Source organism: Sander lucioperca, chromosome 14 (assembly GCF_008315115.2).
Source record: "Sander lucioperca isolate FBNREF2018 chromosome 14, SLUC_FBN_1.2, whole genome shotgun sequence".
Taxonomy (NCBI): domain Eukaryota; kingdom Metazoa; phylum Chordata; class Actinopteri; order Perciformes; family Percidae; genus Sander; species Sander lucioperca.
Genome location: NC_050186.1, coordinates 9953402 through 9970901, shown reverse-complemented (window position 1 = coordinate 9970901; position 17500 = coordinate 9953402). Strand labels below are relative to the sequence as shown.

The 17500-nt window shown below is 42.7% G+C and overlaps 1 protein-coding gene across 1 annotated transcript in view; it reads right to left on the bottom strand.

Annotated features, from left to right (window-relative positions):
• gpat3 (glycerol-3-phosphate acyltransferase 3) overlaps positions 1–17500 on the bottom strand; it is a 31037-nt gene that overhangs the window by 6903 nt on the left and 6634 nt on the right. The window contains exons 4-10 of the mRNA XM_031287971.2: positions 16504–16789; positions 11814–11888; positions 10195–10284; positions 4165–4258; positions 2678–2793; positions 1169–1224; positions 179–264 (exon numbers count right to left, since the gene is read on the bottom strand). Coding sequence (XP_031143831.1) covers positions 179–264; positions 1169–1224; positions 2678–2793; positions 4165–4258; positions 10195–10284; positions 11814–11888; positions 16504–16789 — 803 coding nt within the window. The remainder of the gene's footprint in view (positions 1–178; positions 265–1168; positions 1225–2677; positions 2794–4164; positions 4259–10194; positions 10285–11813; positions 11889–16503; positions 16790–17500) is intronic.

Here is a 17500-nt window from a genome sequence, read left to right as displayed (position 1 = left end):
TGTGTTGGCTTCAAAATTTGAAGAAAAAGTTTTTGGTCGTCTTTTTCGACATTTTATAAGCTTTTTGTCACTTTTGTAAATAAAACCCAAATTTCTGATATAGAAACTTTTGGAAAATGGGTTAAATTAGACCCTGAGGACAACAGACATCTCAGTCTGCTTCTCTAGACGTATTTACCTTGATGGTGACGGGGTAAATGGTCCCTCCGATCTCAAAGCTTCCCTTCTTGAACATCATGACTGACGTGTTGTTGACGCAGGTTCCTAAAACACAGACAGAAGTTATGAAACCATAAAACCACCAAATCTTCATCATCCTCATCATCATCTCGGGGTTGAAGGGCCCGGGACATGTCTGCATGGATTTTTAAAAAAGCAACAAAAACATTGAATTTTTTTCCCCCCGAAAAAAAAACTTGAAAAAAGTCTTCAGAGTTGATTTCACGTCGGTTGCACCAACCAAACTTAAAGGAACACGCCGACTTATTGGGACTTTGTCTTATTCCCCGTATCCCCCAGAGTTAGATAAGTCCAGACATACCCTTCTCATCTCCGTGCGTGTCCTAACTCTGTCTGACGCCCCCACCGCTAGCCTAGCTTAGCACAGATCCTGCAGGTAACCGGCTCCATCTAGCCTAGTTTAGCACAGATCCTGCAGGTAACCGGCTCCATCTAGCCTAGCTTAGCACAGATCCTGCAGGTAACCGGCTCCATCTAGCCTAGCTTAGCACAGATCCTGGTGGTAACCGGCTCCATCTAGCCTAGTTTAGCACAGATCCTGAAGGTAACCGGCTCCATCTAGCCTAGCTTAGCACAGATCCTGGAGGTAACCGGCTCCATCTAGCCTACTGCTCCCAATAAGTGACAAAATAACGCCAACATGTTCCTATTTACATGTTGTGATTTGTATAGTCACAGCGTGTACTAATAACAAGGTCACATGACACACAGCCATCTTCTAACGTATACATACTGGGAACTATATTCTCAGAAAAGCGCATAGACAGTATATAAACAAGCGAAGCATTTCTACTCTCTGCTCAGGGCTTCTCAGGTGCAAACATATCACTCCGCCCAAGTAGCAGAAGTAGCAGTGCTTCACCTTCTATGCTAAGTATATATATATATATATATATATATATACATACATACATATAGAGACTCTGACCTTCAGGAAATATCAGGATGGGAAGTTTGGTCTTGGCTGCGACGTGCGCTCTCAGCCTGCAGACAGAAGAGAGACACGAGAACTTCACTGATCTTCATCACTTATATGCAGTATACCGAACGGCTTCTTTCACTTTCACTTGTCTGCAGTTTGTTTCTGGATCCTCCGCTGAAATTTCTGCCTCGTTTGCGTTCATTTGTACTTTCACATTCACTTAATGTTTTCATGCATTGATGTATGAAGACCTTTAGAGAATCACTTTGATAGGTTTCAACCTGGACCCTAAAGAGTCTGTTAAAGAGTAAGATCTTTTTAGATTAACATGTAACAGCCCAGAAATCACCATCGCTAAACTACACCAGACTCCATGTAAATAATCAGTACTTTTATCATCGTAAAACACACTTCATTCAAAGTGGACAGAAACTAAATAAAACAACCATAAGCCGTCTTGGTTCATCTTTCCACTGTTCCAACAATCACCACTCTGGTTTGGTTGAAATAAACCCTTAATTCACCCATTTACATGTGGAAATATGCTGGCTCTATACACGCTAAAAGTACTGATTATTTACATGGAGTCTGGTGGAAATATGCTGGCTCTATACACGCTAAAAGTACTGATTATTTACATGGAGTCTGGTGGGTTTGGTGATGGTGATTTCGGGGCTGTTTCATGTTAAACTAAAAGGATCTTACTCTTTAACTAAAAGCTCTATCTCTGTAGGGATCCATCCCATAATGTTGTCAGACACTTAACAATAATAATAATAATAATAATCTGTCAGCGGCAAAAACAGAACTTTTAGTGGACGGACATTAACACGTGTGTCCGTGTGTGTGTGTGTGTGTGTGTGTGTGTGTGTGTGTGCGTGTCTGTGTGTCTCTGTGTGTGCGTGTGTGTCTGTGTCCATGTGCGTGTGTGTCTGTGTGTGCGCGTGTCTGTGTCCGTGTGTGTGTCTATGCATGTGTGTGTGTGTCTGCATGTGTGTGTGTGTGTGTGTGTGCTTGTCTGTGTGTCTCTGTGTGTGCGTGTGTCTGCTTGTGTCTGTGTGTGTGTGTGTGTGTGTGTGTGTGTGTGTGTGTGTCTGTGTCCATGTGCGTGTGTGTGTGTGTGTCTGTGTGTGCGCGTGTGTGTGTCCGTGTGTGTGTCTATGCATGTGTGTGTGTGTGTGTCTGCATGTGTGTGTGTGTGTGTGTGTGTGTGTATGCATGTGTGTGTGTGTGTGTGTGTGTGTGTGTGTGCGTCTGCATGTGTGTGTGTGTGTGTGTGTGTGTGTGTGTGTGTGTGTATGCATGTGTGTGTGTGTGTGTGTGCGTGTGTGTCTGCATGTGTGTGTGTGTGTGTGTATGCGTGTCTGTGTGTGTGTGTGTGTGTGTGTCTGTGTGTGTGTGTGTGTGTGTGTGTGTGTGTGTGTGTGTGTGTGTGTGTCTCTGTGTCTGTACTAACTGAACATTTGTCCTGCAGGGTTACAACTAAAAGATGGCGCTTCCTGCTGTGGGTCTCACCTGCTGGCCACAGCGTGGCGGTCTTTCATCTCTGACCTCTCGAACCAGACGTGAGGACAGGCCCGCACCATGGAGCGCTGCAGGACGCCCATCAGGCCTCCGTGGATCTGACCCACCTGCGGACAGGTAAGCACACTGCCGTGACATCACCACGATTACTGCAGAACAGCTGACTAAATGTACGTCCACACCGTCGCCGACTTGAGCTGCAAAGAAGCTCTGGCCGCCCGGTCAAGGACGCTGGTCAGAAAGTCCGGGGAAGCTGTTTGAGGCTTTGGCCGCTCTGACGTTAGAGCCCTGCACGGGCCAAAAACTCCAGCCCTAACCCGGCCCCAGACGGACAACGCCTGCAATTTTTTCAACCCGAATCCGACCCGACCCGAGACCAACATCAATCACTTTTAAGCTCTCACTGACGTGTGCGCTCTTTGATGCGCTCTCTCTCTCTGACGCGCGCTGTCTCTGCTACACACGCAAACACACGCACGTCACACGCTACTAAGAGGTAAACTTTTATTATAGGCCTGATCAACTGTCAGTGTCACCTGTTTAACGCACGTGAGTGTATGCGTGTTGCATGTTACTTTCTTAGGCGATGTATAATATTTATAATATAATTAATATAACAATATTTCATACACACTTTGTGACGTGTGCTCTGCTGCACGTATATTATGGGCACAATGAGGAGAGAAGCTAAAATAAGCCCGAGTCCGACCTGAGCCCGATCTGTAAAAAAAAAAAAAAAAAACGGCCCGAGCCCGGCCCGAATGGGCTTAGCCTGTCAGGCCCCGACGGGCTTGCAGGGCTCTATCTGACGTAGCAGCATTCTATGTTCATCATGGAAAAAGATCAAGCAGCCACTGCACGGCCAATACACTGACACTAGAAACCTTTTATAAATGACATATATAATGACAGAATGTGTATTGGTTGTTGGTCGCAGCGGTGTCTGTTAGCAGTTAGCTCGCTCGTTAGCCGCTGAACCGCAGCAGCGTGCAGGCAGAGCGAGCAGCCGCCAGCTGTTGATCCGTGCAGGACTTCACCGTGAGCGGACTGTTTAGAGACCATGTGACCGGCAGGTAACGTTAACTGGTCCCTATACGCAAATATCATAAATGATAGGGAACCCAGCAACGGCCATGATGAGCTTCTCCTCCTTTTTCTCTGAACTAATGTTTTGGTAGGAACCAAAGTTTACATCGTATGTTTCTCTGGAATCAGCCAGCGTGAAGGACGTCTATATTCTGATTGGTTGCCGCTGAACCGCGTCATAGCTCATTACCATAAAGTTGACCTACTTTCAACTTTCTGATTGATGCTCTGGTCGCTCAAAACGCCCAAAACGTGACGCCGACAGATTTTCCGCTCCTCGCAGCTGAGAGAAGCAGCTTCCATTGAAAATGAATGACTTCCTGTATCTTTAGAAGATCAAGTCGGCGGCGGTGTGGACGGACAGTTAGAGAAGGGGCGGCCGCGACACTCACCATGGCGTAGCAGCCGTCGTTGGACAGAATGACCACGTCGATGGGAGTGGTGTGATTGGCCACGCATATCCCTCCTTTCTGAGGTTTGTTTTCTCTGCAGAGAGACAAGACGCACAGTCAGACACCTGAGCATGGCGAGCACGCTGACAATCATTCAATCCAGCTTTATTTATATATCACCTTTCAAAACATCACAACACGCTGTACAGCAGGGGTCAGAGTAACGCTGATCAGTTCAATTTTCTAAGCACAAACAGACATTTGGAAAAACAGAAAAATGGGTTCCAATATCCAATTTTTCATTTTTTTCCGCCTTGGCAAATTAAAAAATTGGATCTTTAAACTGTTTTAAAGAAATTTAGAAAATTACAAAATTGTGTCTGAGCTCCAATTATTCAATACTGTAATGGTATTCTGTCCCTCGTTCCGTCTAGCTACGTCGTCCCCCCCACTAGAAACCATCAGTTGCACCTCTGACCCCTACAGTCTATCAGTTTTTAGTTTTTTTTTGGTCCATATGCAGTTAATGAGCTGCATATTCCACAAAGTAGAGGGAGAGAATACCATAAAGAGAATGTCGCTAAAGTTGGAGACAGACGCCGTCAGAGCAGAGCGAAGTCTCGGTGACCAGAGCAGACGTAGTAACGTCTCTCGCCAAACAACGTCTGATCATTTTAATGAAATGAGCTGGTTTGACCACTAGACCAGAACACAGGACCTTCTTCCTGTATTTACTTTCTTGAACCCAGACATATCCAACCAATAAGAGGGCTGGACGTTCTTGCCTGATTTGTAATGGTGCATTTTGGTACGCTACAATTTTTCCAGGTGTGAAAAGGGCAAATCGCTCCAAGTTTACTAACTCACCAACTGATTCGGACCAAAGCAAACCAACTACAGGTGTGAAAACGCCCTAAATTGATATGCGGGCCAGATCAAAACCTGCCAAGGGCCGGGTTCGGCCCGGGGGCCTTGAGTTTGACACGTGTTCCAGGGTAAAGTTTTAAAGAATTCCCTCGTGTCTCATACCCATACCTGCAAACTCAGAAGGGCTGAAAAAGGTGACACATCTCTACCCCCCCCAAGAAAGAAATAAAGGGAAAAAACAACTATTTCCCAGTGCTAAAAAGATACATTTAAAACGGGGCCTGAACTGAAAGAATTATATATATATATATATATTTATAATTAAATGATTTATTAAAAATTTAATAATAACTTATAACAATAACTTATTTCACCAGTAAATTCCTGTTAACTACAAAAAAAAAACACTGGATGGGAAAAGGGTATTTTACAATAACTTTGAATGCACCACGAGGCTGGCGAGGCGAGGCTGAGTCTGTGTTTTACAGACAGCGGCATTTACAGTCTGGTGTTACAATCCTCTCCAGTGAAATACAGACACACTTTACACCGTTTAGCTGTCAGCATTTTAACCGTGTTTACTCCAGCTGCTAGCTAATGGTAGGCTAACGTTACCTGCTGCTAAGTGTAGTGTTGACTAGCTAGCGGTAGGTTAACGTTACCTGCTGCTAAGTGTAGTGTTGACTAGCTAGCGGTAGGTTAACGTTACCTGCTGCTAAGTGTAGTGTTGACTAGCTAGCGTTAGGCTAACGTTACCTGCTGCTAAGTGTAGTGTTGACTAGCTAGCGTTAGGCTAACGTTACCTGCTGCTAAGTGTAGTGTTGACTAGCTAGCATTAGGCTAACGTTACCTGCTGCTAAGTGTAGTGTTGACTAGCTAGCGTTAGGCTAACGTTACCTGCTGCTAAGTGTAGTGTTGACTAGCTAGCGGTAGGCTAACGTTACCTGCTGCTAAGTGTAGTGTTGACTAGCTAACGGTAGGCTAACGTTACCTGCTAGCTAACGGTAGGTTAACGTTACCTGCTGCTAAGTGTAGTGTTGACTAGCTAGCGGTAGGTTAACGTTACCTGCTGCTAAGTGTAGTGTTAACTAGCTAGCGGTAGGTTAACGTTACCTGCTGCTAAGTGTAGTGTTGACTAGCTAGCGTTAGGCTAAAGTTACCTGCTGCTAAGTGTAGTGTTGACTAGCTAGCATTAGGCTAACATTACCTGCTGCTAAGTGTAGTGTTGACTAGCTAGCGGTAGGCTAACGTTACCTGCTGCTAAGTGTAGTGTTGACTAGCTAGCGGTAGGCTAATGTTACCTGCTGCTAAGTGTAGTGTTGACTAGCTAACGGTAGGTTAATGTTACCTGCTGCTAAGTGTAGTGTTGACTAGCTAACGGTAGGTTAACGTTACCTACTGCTAAGTGTAGTGTTGACCAGCGTCCCGTGTGGCGATGTTTCAGTTCCCTCTAACGTCCGTTTGCGGAGCATCAGAGAGAAGAGCAGGCATTTAAGTGGCACCTAAATAAGGCACCGAAATCCACGTTGCTATTCAGTCCGATAAATAACGGTCGTTAAGGCACCGGTGCCGTATTAGCACCGGGTCTCGGACCTACACGATTCACGTGGATGACATTTTCCCATTCAAAACGGCGATTTTCGCCGAAAAGCGACTAGTTTGCAGGTATGCATACCTGTTGCTCCAAAACTGAAAGATAGTAGGGGTGGGAATCACCAGAGGGCTTACGATACGATATCATCACAATACTTATGTCACGATACAATATCGTCACGGTACTTATGTCACGATACGATATCATCACGGTACTTTTGTCATGATACGATATCGTCACGGTACTTATGTCACGATACGATATCATCACGATACGATATCATCACGATACGATATCATCACGGTACTTATGTCACGATACGATATTATTGCGATTTTAATTAATTCATTTCATATTGCAATAATCTGCGATATATTGCAGTTCATTACCTTTTTCCCAACTTCAAATTTTTCCCAATTTCAAATGATGTCCCCAAAAGGAAACTTTGTCAACATCTGTTTTACCTAAAAATATATATTTCTCTGTTTGTTCATCTCACTTTAATTGTATCGCTGCAAAATGGGATTGTCAAGCAGACAAACTGACCAACACATATATAATAAAAGATCGATACTTGGCGTCTGTGTATCGATACAATATTGTCATGGGAAATACTGCGATACTATGCTGTATTGATTTTTTCCCTTAAAAGATAGGCTCAACTGTTACATCATATAGAGGGTTTTCACGACGCGTCATCAGACCAGAAGTCGCCATGTTGGAGGTACTCCGCATCACAACAAAGCACGGAAATGGTTAATTATTGCCGTGTTTTAGGTTGTACCAATAGGTCAGATCGAGAAAAACATTTGGAATATTATCGACTTCCAAAAGTTATTAAAAGCCACGGAGAGGGATGCCAGAAGTTATCAGAGGAAAGGAGGCGCTTATGGTTGGCAAAGCTCAACCAGGATCTACGAGGGAAAAATCTGTCTTGTTCGGTCTTTGAAATGAAAAAATAAACGATTGAGAGTCACTTGGCTACACCTTGAGTATCGCAATGATGCGTACGGTTAAGGTTAGGTTGATTAAAGACGTTTGTAAGAGCCATTTTCATTGGTTTGGGTGTAGGACACAAATTGTCCACTGGTGGCACTGGTAGGCATATGAGTGAAGTCTACATAGGTAGGAACCTTTCAACAGGTAACTAGGGGTGCTGTTAAGTGAAGGAGCACAAAGTTTTTGACCGCATTAAATCGCTACAGTGCACAACGCTCATGTGGATGATGAAATGTTTGTTGATGGAGCTTGATGGACACAAGGTTTCTTGCACGTTGATATGAAGAACTTTGTGATCAATAATAGACCATCAAAACTAGGGCTGTCAATCGATTAAAAAAATTAATCTAATTAATTACAGACTCTGTAATTAATTAATCGAAATTAATCGCATACATAATTAACGGTGCCTGAACCGATACTTTTTAAGAAAGTAAAAAAAGAAAAGAAAAAAAAAAGGGTACTAAACAACAGTTGGTGACATTAAAGAACGGCTTGTTTATTGCTAAGGCCATATGGTCAAAATTAAATGATTTAATAATAATGTATAACAATAACAATAACTTATTTCACTAGTAAATTGCTGTTGAACGACAAAAACAACCACCAAGGACATTTACAATAACTTCAAATGCACCACGAGGCTGTAGTTTACCAGTTTCATTGAACGCACCGTCTGTGTTGTTTTTCCGACGGCTAAAACACAGTCAAACTTTACACCATTTAGCGTTAGCTGTCAGCATTTTAACCGTTTTTAATCCAGCTACTAGCTAGCGGTAGGCTAACGTTAGCTGCTGTTGAGTATAGTGTTAACTAGCTAGCGGTAGGCTAACGTTAGCTGCTGTTGAGTATAGTGTAACTAGCTAGCGGTAGGCTAACGTTAGCTGCTGTTGAGTATAGTGTAACTAGCTAGCGGTAGGCTAACGTTAGCTGCTGTTGAGTATAGTGTTAACTAGCTAGCGGTAGGCTAACGTTAGCTGCTGTTGAGTATAGTGTTAACTAGCTAGCGGTAGGCTAACGTTAGCTGCTGTTGAGTATAGTGTTAACTAGCTAGCGGTAGGCTAACGTTAGCTGCTGTTGAGTATAGTGTAACTAGCTAGCGGTAGGCTAACGTTAGCTGCTGTTGAGTATAGTGTAACTAGCTAGCGGTAGGCTAACGTTAGCTGCTGTTGAGTATAGTGTTAACTAGCTAGCGGTAGGCTAACGTTAGCTGCTGTTGAGTATAGTGTTAACTAGCTAGCGGTAGGCTAACGTTAGCTGCTGTTGAGTATAGTGTTAACTAGCTAGCGGTAGGCTAACGTTAGCTGCTGTTGAGTATAGTGTAACTAGCTAGCGGTAGGCTAACGTTAGCTGCTGTTGAGTATAGTGTAACTAGCTAGCGGTAGGCTAACGTTAGCTGCTGTTGAGTATAGTGTTAACTAGCGTCCCGTGCAGCGGTGTTTGTGTTTCCTGTATCGTCTTCAGAGCACCAGAGAGAAGAGCAGACATATCAGTGGCTCCAGATTTCGGTAGCCAGGGTTGGCAGGAAGAAGATTTTTACAAGTAAATGTTCCAGTTAATGATCCAGGCAGCACATTCTCGTCTCCCTCCTTCATTTTACAGTCCAATGGTGGCTAGAACGGCTGGAATGGATTAATCTGCGTTATTTTTTTTTAACGCGTTATTTTTTTTTTAATCAAAACACAACGATGACTGTTGGAGTCAGTGATTTCCACAGTAGGCTACGGAGCAGCTTAAGTTAGAAGAGAGCGCGTCAGCTAGTTTACTAGCCATAGATTGTTTGTTTGTTTTAGGTCCGCACAGCAGCCCCTCAGTGGCGTTAAGTTTTAGGGTTAGCCATTATAACGTTACTGCATTACTTACTTTGACCTTCACAACACATTGGTCGTTAATGACTTGGTACGGCGTCTCCCTCACCCATCCACACACCATCTGGTTATAAGCCTCCAAACTTTTGTAGGATTTAAGGTCTTCCGGTGTGTATGGGCTCGGTGAGAAAACCAGTTGACTATATCGGGATATGCAACTGAAGGAAGAATCACCGGGTCGCCATGGGTCCAAGAGGGAGCCAACTTGTAGGGATCTGCACCGCCAGTAAACTGTAATTTCTCAAAATATTGCGCCTTTTTTGTGGTCCAAGTCCTTCCATGCCTTTGCATCTTGGATGCGTTTTGATGAGCTTTTCTGTTGTTTAGACATAAAGTATTAAAGTATCCAAAGTGGACAATACTCCATTACTCCATTCAGTTGTTTACACCGAGTGCCTCCAACATGGCCGCACATCCAGGTTACCGCCCAGAACGTGACGTCGGTGAAAACCCTCTATATTCCCTCTACAAGCTTATACACCTGAATCATATCACCTCTGTATCTCCTAAATATGAAATGTGATTGAAAAACAGAGATAAAAAAGTGAATTTAGAGACTGCAGAACAGAAAATCTGCACTTTCCCTTAAGTTACCAGCTCACGAAATTAGATACAATACAGGTTTAAGGCCCGTCAACATTGGTTTCACTTTTCAGACCCAGAGACTGCCGCTTGGTATTGCCACCTGATAATGTGACTGACCTGTTGTGGTAAACGATGGTGGCTGAAAGTCCTCTGGCACAGATCCTGTAGCAGGTCAGATGGACCAGCTCGCTCAGCCAGTTCTTCACACTGAAACACACACAGGAAGTACATATATACATATACACTTGTAAACATTATTACGAGGGCTGCACGGAATCTGCGGATGCAGAATATTCCGTAAATCATGTTGAAATGTTTCCACCCCTAGCTGAAAAACAGTCTAAATTCAGCAGATTTTCATTCTGGATCTCCGCTGAAAACTGGAGCTAAAAAAACTTGAAAACAACTGAACTGTCTTTAGAGCGCTGAGTTGCTGAGTTGCTGAGTTGCTGAATTGCTGAGTTGCTGAGTTGTTGCAACACATTCTCGCTCCCATCTCGTAAAATACGGACGCTTGGTCAGGTGCCTTTGCCGTTGTTATTGACGCTAAAAGTCTCCTTTAGCGTCATATAACGCTAGGGTGACCAGACGTCCGGAAAAATTCGGGACAGTCCCGAAATCCAAGCAGTTGTCCCGAATCCCGAATCCTGCCCTAATTGTCCCGAAAATTAGAGCAAAGTCTCAAGAGCTGACTCTCCAGTAGCTATAGTCTGATAGAACATTAAAAACTGTTGCTGCTCATTGGCTGCAACAGTACGTAGGCGGCTAGGCGCAAATTTCCATAACACGCATTGCTATTTTTCATTCATTCATTCATGTTGAAATGGAGGCTCAGGCTGGTGTCTGATGACACGCAGCTAAAATACTTCTCTTCAGGTACCGGGAGGACTGGGTAGGGAAATACTCTCTGGATTACTGCAGTTTTACGTGATGCAATGAAAGCGTTTTGCAATGTATGTAGGAAGGAGTTTGGTATTTCACACAGGGGGGGGGGTCAGACGTCAGGCTGCATGCTAGCAGCAAACTACATATAACTAACAGCACAACTGTACAGACCTACACTTTGGTCTCATCCTTCTTTAAGCGGGAGGATGACTCCATGTATAATAAAATAGCTGCTGCTGAGCTGATTTTTTATTTGTATTTTCAGGTTTACATGACAGACAGTTGAATTCCTGAATAAAAATAATAAATCATTTTGGTGCGGAGTTTTGAAATTCATGTTACCCCCGTCCCCGTCCCCCGTCCCCCGTCTCGTCCGTCCCGAATTTTACCCATTCTCATCCGGTCACCCTATATAACGCGCTTTATCTAAACGCGCTTGGTCGGGGACTATTAGCGTCCCTTTTGACGCAGTTGGGTTCAGGGAAAGGTCGTGGGTGGGCTTACGTTTCCGTGACACGCGGGAATAACGGGACGGTTAAAGACACACAAGGGACACGATCACCCCGGTCTCCTGGGTGAAAGTCCTGTGTTTGACCCATCATCCACCCCCCCCAACCAACCTCCCTACGCAGAATTTCCTCCTTACATCTTCCTCTCTAAACCCCGTGTAGCTGCTGCTCTCCCCGGTACGTTCTACAAACATGCTGAAAAACGCTTATTTCGGTGCTGACAGCCACTGTCCAAACGTTCGTTCGAAGAGAGAACGGGTTGGTTGTTGTGTTGCTGTATTCTGTGTTCTGTCTTGTTGTGTTGTTGTGTTGTTGTGTTGCTGTGTTGTTGTGTTGTTGTACCTGCTCTCAGGTAGAAATCCGACCAGAATGGTTCCGATAACGAGCCACGAGAGGCCGATGGTAGCCAGAGTAATCCTGCAGAAACAGCACAGGACATGTTGACATGTTGAGTCTTTTCTCTGAATAAAGTTATTATATATATATATATATACACTACCGGTCAAAAGTTTGGGGTCACTTAGACATTTCCATTCCACTCCATTCCAGACAGAATACCAGCTGAGATCAGTTGCATTGTTCTTTTAACCAGGGCAGCAGTTTTCAGATTACATTATGAGCTTACATAATTGCAAAAGGGTTCTCCAATGTTTTCTCAGTTAGCGATTTAAAGCGCCCATATTCTGCTCATTTTCAGGTTCATAATTGTAATTTAAGATTGTACCAGAATAGGTTTACATGGTTTAATTTTCAGAAAACACCATATTTTTGTTGTACTGCCCATTGCTGTAGCTCCTCTTTTCACCCTGTGTTCAGGTCTCTGTTTTAGCTACAGAGTGAGACCTCTCACTGCTGTAACATCTTTGTTGGCAGTCGCACATGCTCAGTAGCTAGGTAAGATCACATGATCAGTAGCTAGGTAAGATCACATGATCAGTAGCTAGGTAAGATCACATGATCAGTAGCTAGGTAAGATCACATGATCAGTAGCTAGGTAAGGACTACATGAGCTAGCTAGCTGTTTCTCCAACTTCAGTAGTACAAGGCAGGATTAGCCGGGAGACTTCTTCTAAATGAGGGCACACTTCCAACTTTGCGTGGAATACCTGCAGAACAGGGACATGGAAGTAGTTCTTTTGTAGATTAGGGTGAACTAGTGTGTGTTGTAGCAGTGTTTTGCCATTGAGAATGAGCTAGCATGCTAACGGTTAGCATCCTAGCCCCCTCGTCTCGGCTAGTGACGTAGAAAGCCGTGCAGATGTTGACCAGCTCACCCAGAGACTGAAGGCAGGACACATTCAGAAACCATATCTCACTCTAAACACCATGGATGGGTGTTTCAAAGTTTGTATGAAGCACCAGAGACACAAAATAACTTCCCAAATCCCAGAAAAAGAGATTTTTTCATAATATGGGCACTTTAAAATGATATCAGATTAGTTAACAGAATGAGCCTTTGCAACATTGGATGAATGGTTGCTGATAATAGGCAATGTAGATATTGCATTAAACCCTTTTGCAATTATGTAATCACATAATGTAATCTGAAAACTGCTGCCCTGGTTAAAAGAACAATGCAACTGATCTCAGCTGGTATTCTGTCTGTAATGGAGTGGAATGGAAACGTCTATGTGACCCCAAACTTTTGACCGGTAGTGTATTACTCAGTCCCTCCAGAAAAACGCGATTATGCGATCGCATAATTCAATGCATAATCAGCCAAAGTCTGCATATTTATTCAAATATGCCGCACTTTCGCCGCATAAATTGCCGATTTCCGCGCTAAATATGCAGGGCTTGCATGATGTCATAATCCCCGCATTTTCGTTGCAAAAAAGTCCCATATATCTCAGTAGAAAGTTGAAAAATGTTGCGTTTACTTCACACAAGAGCAGCCATTTCCCCTGTTGCCATGGGAACGTTATGAAGTTACATAATTACGCGACGTGAACATCATCGAAAAGCTGCAAACCCCGCGATGAAGCCATGATGAAACGTGTTTTTGCAAGTTCCCGCAATTTTTGGAAGTTCCCGCAATTTTTGCAAGTTCCCGCAATTTTTCGCAATTTTTGCAAGTTCTTGCAATTTTTGCAAGTTCTTGCAATTTTTACAAGTTCTTGCAATTTTTGCAAAATCTCGCAAGTTTGCAAGTTTTCGCAATTTTTGCAAGTTCTTGCAATTTTTGCAAGTTCTTGCAATTTTTGCAAGTTCCCGCAATGTTTGCAAGTTCTCGCAATTTTTGCAAGTTCCCGCAATTTTTGCAAGTTCTCGCAATTTTTGCAAGTTCCCGCAATTTTTGCAAAATCTCGCAATTTTTGCAAGTTCCCACAATTTTTGCAAAATCTCGCAAGTTTGAAAGTTTTTGCAATTTTTGCAAGTTCTTGCAATTTTTGCAAGTTCCCGCAATTTTTGCAAAATCTCGCAATTTTTCGCAATTTTTGCAAGTTCTTGCAATTTTTGCAAAATCTCGCAAGTTTGCAAGTTTTCGCAATTTTTGCAAGTTCTTGCAATTTTTGCAAGTTCCCGCAATTTTTGCAAAATCTCGCAATTTTTCGCAATTTTTGCAAGTTCTTGCAATTTTTGCAAAATCTCGCAAGTTTGCAAGTTTTCGCAATTTTTGCAAGTTTTCGCAATTTTTGCAAGTTCTTGCAATTTTTGCAAAATCTCGCAAGTTTTCACAATTTTTGCAAGTTTTCGCAATTTTTGCAAGTTCTTGCATTTTTGAAAGTTCCCGCAATTTTTGCAAAATCTCGCAATTTCTGCAAGTTTACGCAGTTTTTGCAAGTTCCCGCAATGTTTGCAAGTTCTTGCAAGTTTTGCAAAATCTCGCAAGTTTGCAAGTTTTCGCAATTTTTGCAAGTTTTCGCAATTTTTGCAAGTTTTCGCAATTTTTGCAAGTTCTTGCATTTTTGAAAGTTCCCGCAATTTTTGCAAAATCTCGCAATTTCTGCAAGTTTACGCAGTTTTTGCAAGTTCCCACAATGTTTGCAAGTTCTTGCAAGTTTTGCAAAATCTCGCAAGTTTGCAAGTTTTCGCAATTTTTGCAAGTTTTTGCAATTTTTGCAAGTTCTTGCAATTTTTGCAAGTTCCCGCAATTTTTGCAAAATCTCGCAATTTTTGCAAGTTCCTGCAATTTTTGCAAAATCTCCCAAGTTTGAAAGTTTTTGCAATTTTTGCAAGTTCTTGCAATTTTTGCAAGTTCCCGCAATTTTTGCAAGTTCCCACAATTTCATCGCATAAAATTGCATAAATATCCCGCATATTCCATCGCATCATTTTTTAAGAAAATGCATTTCTGCAAGTTTTCGCAATTTTTCGCAATTTTTGCAAGTTTTCGCAATTTTTGCAAGTTCTTGCAATTTTTGCAAAATCTCGCAAGTTTGCAAGTTTTCGCAATTTCTGCAAGTTTACGCAGTTTTTGCAAGTTCCCGCAATGTTTGCAAGTTCTTGCAATTTTTGCAAAATCTCGCAAGTTTGCAAGTTTTCGCAATTTTTGCAAGTTTTTGCAATTTTTGCAAGTTCTTGCAATTTTTGCAAGTTCTTGCAATTTTTGCAAGTTCCCGCAATTTTTGCAAAATCTCGCAATTTTTGCAAATTCTCGCAATTTTTGCAAATTCCCGCAATTTTTGCAAAATCTCGCAATTTCTGCAAGTTTACGCAGTTTTTGCAAGTTCCCGCAATGTTTGCAAGTTCTTGCAATTTTTGCAAAATCTCGCAAGTTTGCAAGTTTTCGCAATTTTTGCAAGTTTTCGCAATTTTTGCAAGTTCTTGCAATTTTTGCAAAATCTCGCAAGTTTGCAAGTTTTCGCAATTTTTGCAAGTTTTCGCAATTTTTGCAAGTTCTTGCAATTTTTGAAAGTTCCCGCAATTTTTGCAAAATCTCGCAATTTCTGCAAGTTTACGCAGTTTTTGCAAGTTCCCGCAATGTTTGCAAGTTCTTGCAATTTTTGCAAAATCTCGCAAGTTTGCAAGTTTTCGCAATTTTTGCAAGTTTTCGCAATTTTTGCAAGTTCTTGCAATTTTTGCAAGTTCCCGCAGTTTTTGCAAAATCTCGCAATTTCTGCAAGTTTACGCAGTTTTTGCAAGTTCCCGCAATGTTTGCAAGTTCTCGCAATTTTTGCAAGTTCTCGCAATTTTTGCAAGTTCCCGCAATTTTTGCCAAATCTCTCAATTTTTCGCAATTTTTGCAAGTTCCCACAATTTTTGCAAGTTCCCACAATTTTTGCAAAATCTCGCAAGTTTGCAAGTTTTCGCAATTTTTGCAAGTTTTCGCAATTTTTGCAAGTTCTTGCAATTTTTGAAAGTTCCCGCAATTTTTGCAAAATCTCGCAATTTCTGCAAGTTTACGCAGTTTTTGCAAGTTCCCGCAATGTTTGCAAGTTCTTGCAATTTTTGCAAAATCTCGCAAGTTTGCAAGTTTTCGCAATTTTTGCAAGTTTTCACAATTTTTGCAAGTTCCCACAATTTTTGCAAAATCTTGCAAGTTTGCAAGTTTTCGCAATTTTTGCAAGTTCCCGCAATTTTTGCAAAATCTCTCAATTTTTCGCAATTTTTGCAAGTTCCCACAATTTTTGCAAGTTCCCACAATTTTTGCAAAATCTTGCAAGTTTGAAAGTTTTCGCAATTTTTGCAAGTTCTTGCAATTTTTGCAAGTTCCCGCAATTTTTGCAAAATCTCGCAATTTCTGCAAGTTTACGCAGTTTTTGCAAGTTCCCGCAATTTTTGCAAGTTCTCGCAATTTTTGCAAGTTCTCGCAATTGTTGCAAGTTCCTTCAATTTTTGCAAGTTGTCGCAATTGTTGCAAGTTCCTTCAATTTTTGCAAGTTGTTGCAATTTTTGCAAGTTCCTGCAATTTTTGCAAGTTCCCGCAATTTTTGCAAGTTCCCACAATTTCATCGCATAAAATTGCATAAATATCCCGCATATTCCATCGCATCATTTTTTAAGAAAATGTGCCGCATAATCAAGGATTTTTGCCCGCAACAATCACAAAGAAACTTTTTCTGGAAGGACTGGCTACTCTCTGACCGACCTGAGGGGGAAGAGCACGCTGTAGCGTACGAAGACGCCGAGCCCCCAGATCACGGTGAGGCGGAGGCTGATGTAGCGGAAGTTCTGGTTGGTTCTGGTCAGCAGGTTCCAGGAGTTCAGCTCCTCAGACGAGAAGCGCTGCGTCACCTGATCGTCCACGATGCTCTCCACACCTTTCTTGTAGAAGTAGAAGACATCGCTCAGACAAAATTTGCCTTCCGCCAGCGAGCCAGAACGCAGTCGCCCCATCTCCTCCTCCATCGAGCCCCCGGCATGCTCAATAATCCCTGGGACACAAACACAACATGGCAGGTTACATATGGAGCGCTCAATAATCCCTGGGACACGTATGCTACTTTTATATACTTGTTGATTGTGTGTTTTCTAAAGTAAACTTTCAGACACACACACACTCACAGACTCTCTCTCTCTCACACACACACACACACACACACACACACACACACACAGACTCACACACAGGCTCACACACACACACACACACACACACACACACAGACTCACACACACACACACACACACACATACACACACACACACAGAGACTCACACACACAGACAGACACACACACACACACACAGAAACACAGACAGACACACACACACGCACACAGAAACACACACACACGCACACAGACAGACACAGACACACACACACACACACACACACACACACACACAGACAGAGACTCACACACACACACTATGCTACTTATAAACTTCATTGTAAGTTTCCTACGCAAAGTAACTAAATCTTTCAGACGAACAAACTGCTGACAAAATTGCTGATGTCACATTATTAGATTATTGTAACGCGGCTCTAGTAAGACCACGTTGTGTTCAGCATGTGTGTGTGTGTGTGTGTGTGTGTGTGTGAGTCTGTAATGAGCGTCCGGCTGCAGCTTGTTAAAGGTTAAACAGCAGAGCGTGAGCTGCTGTTGCATCATCATCATCCTGAGAAGAAACGCTGGGACTGA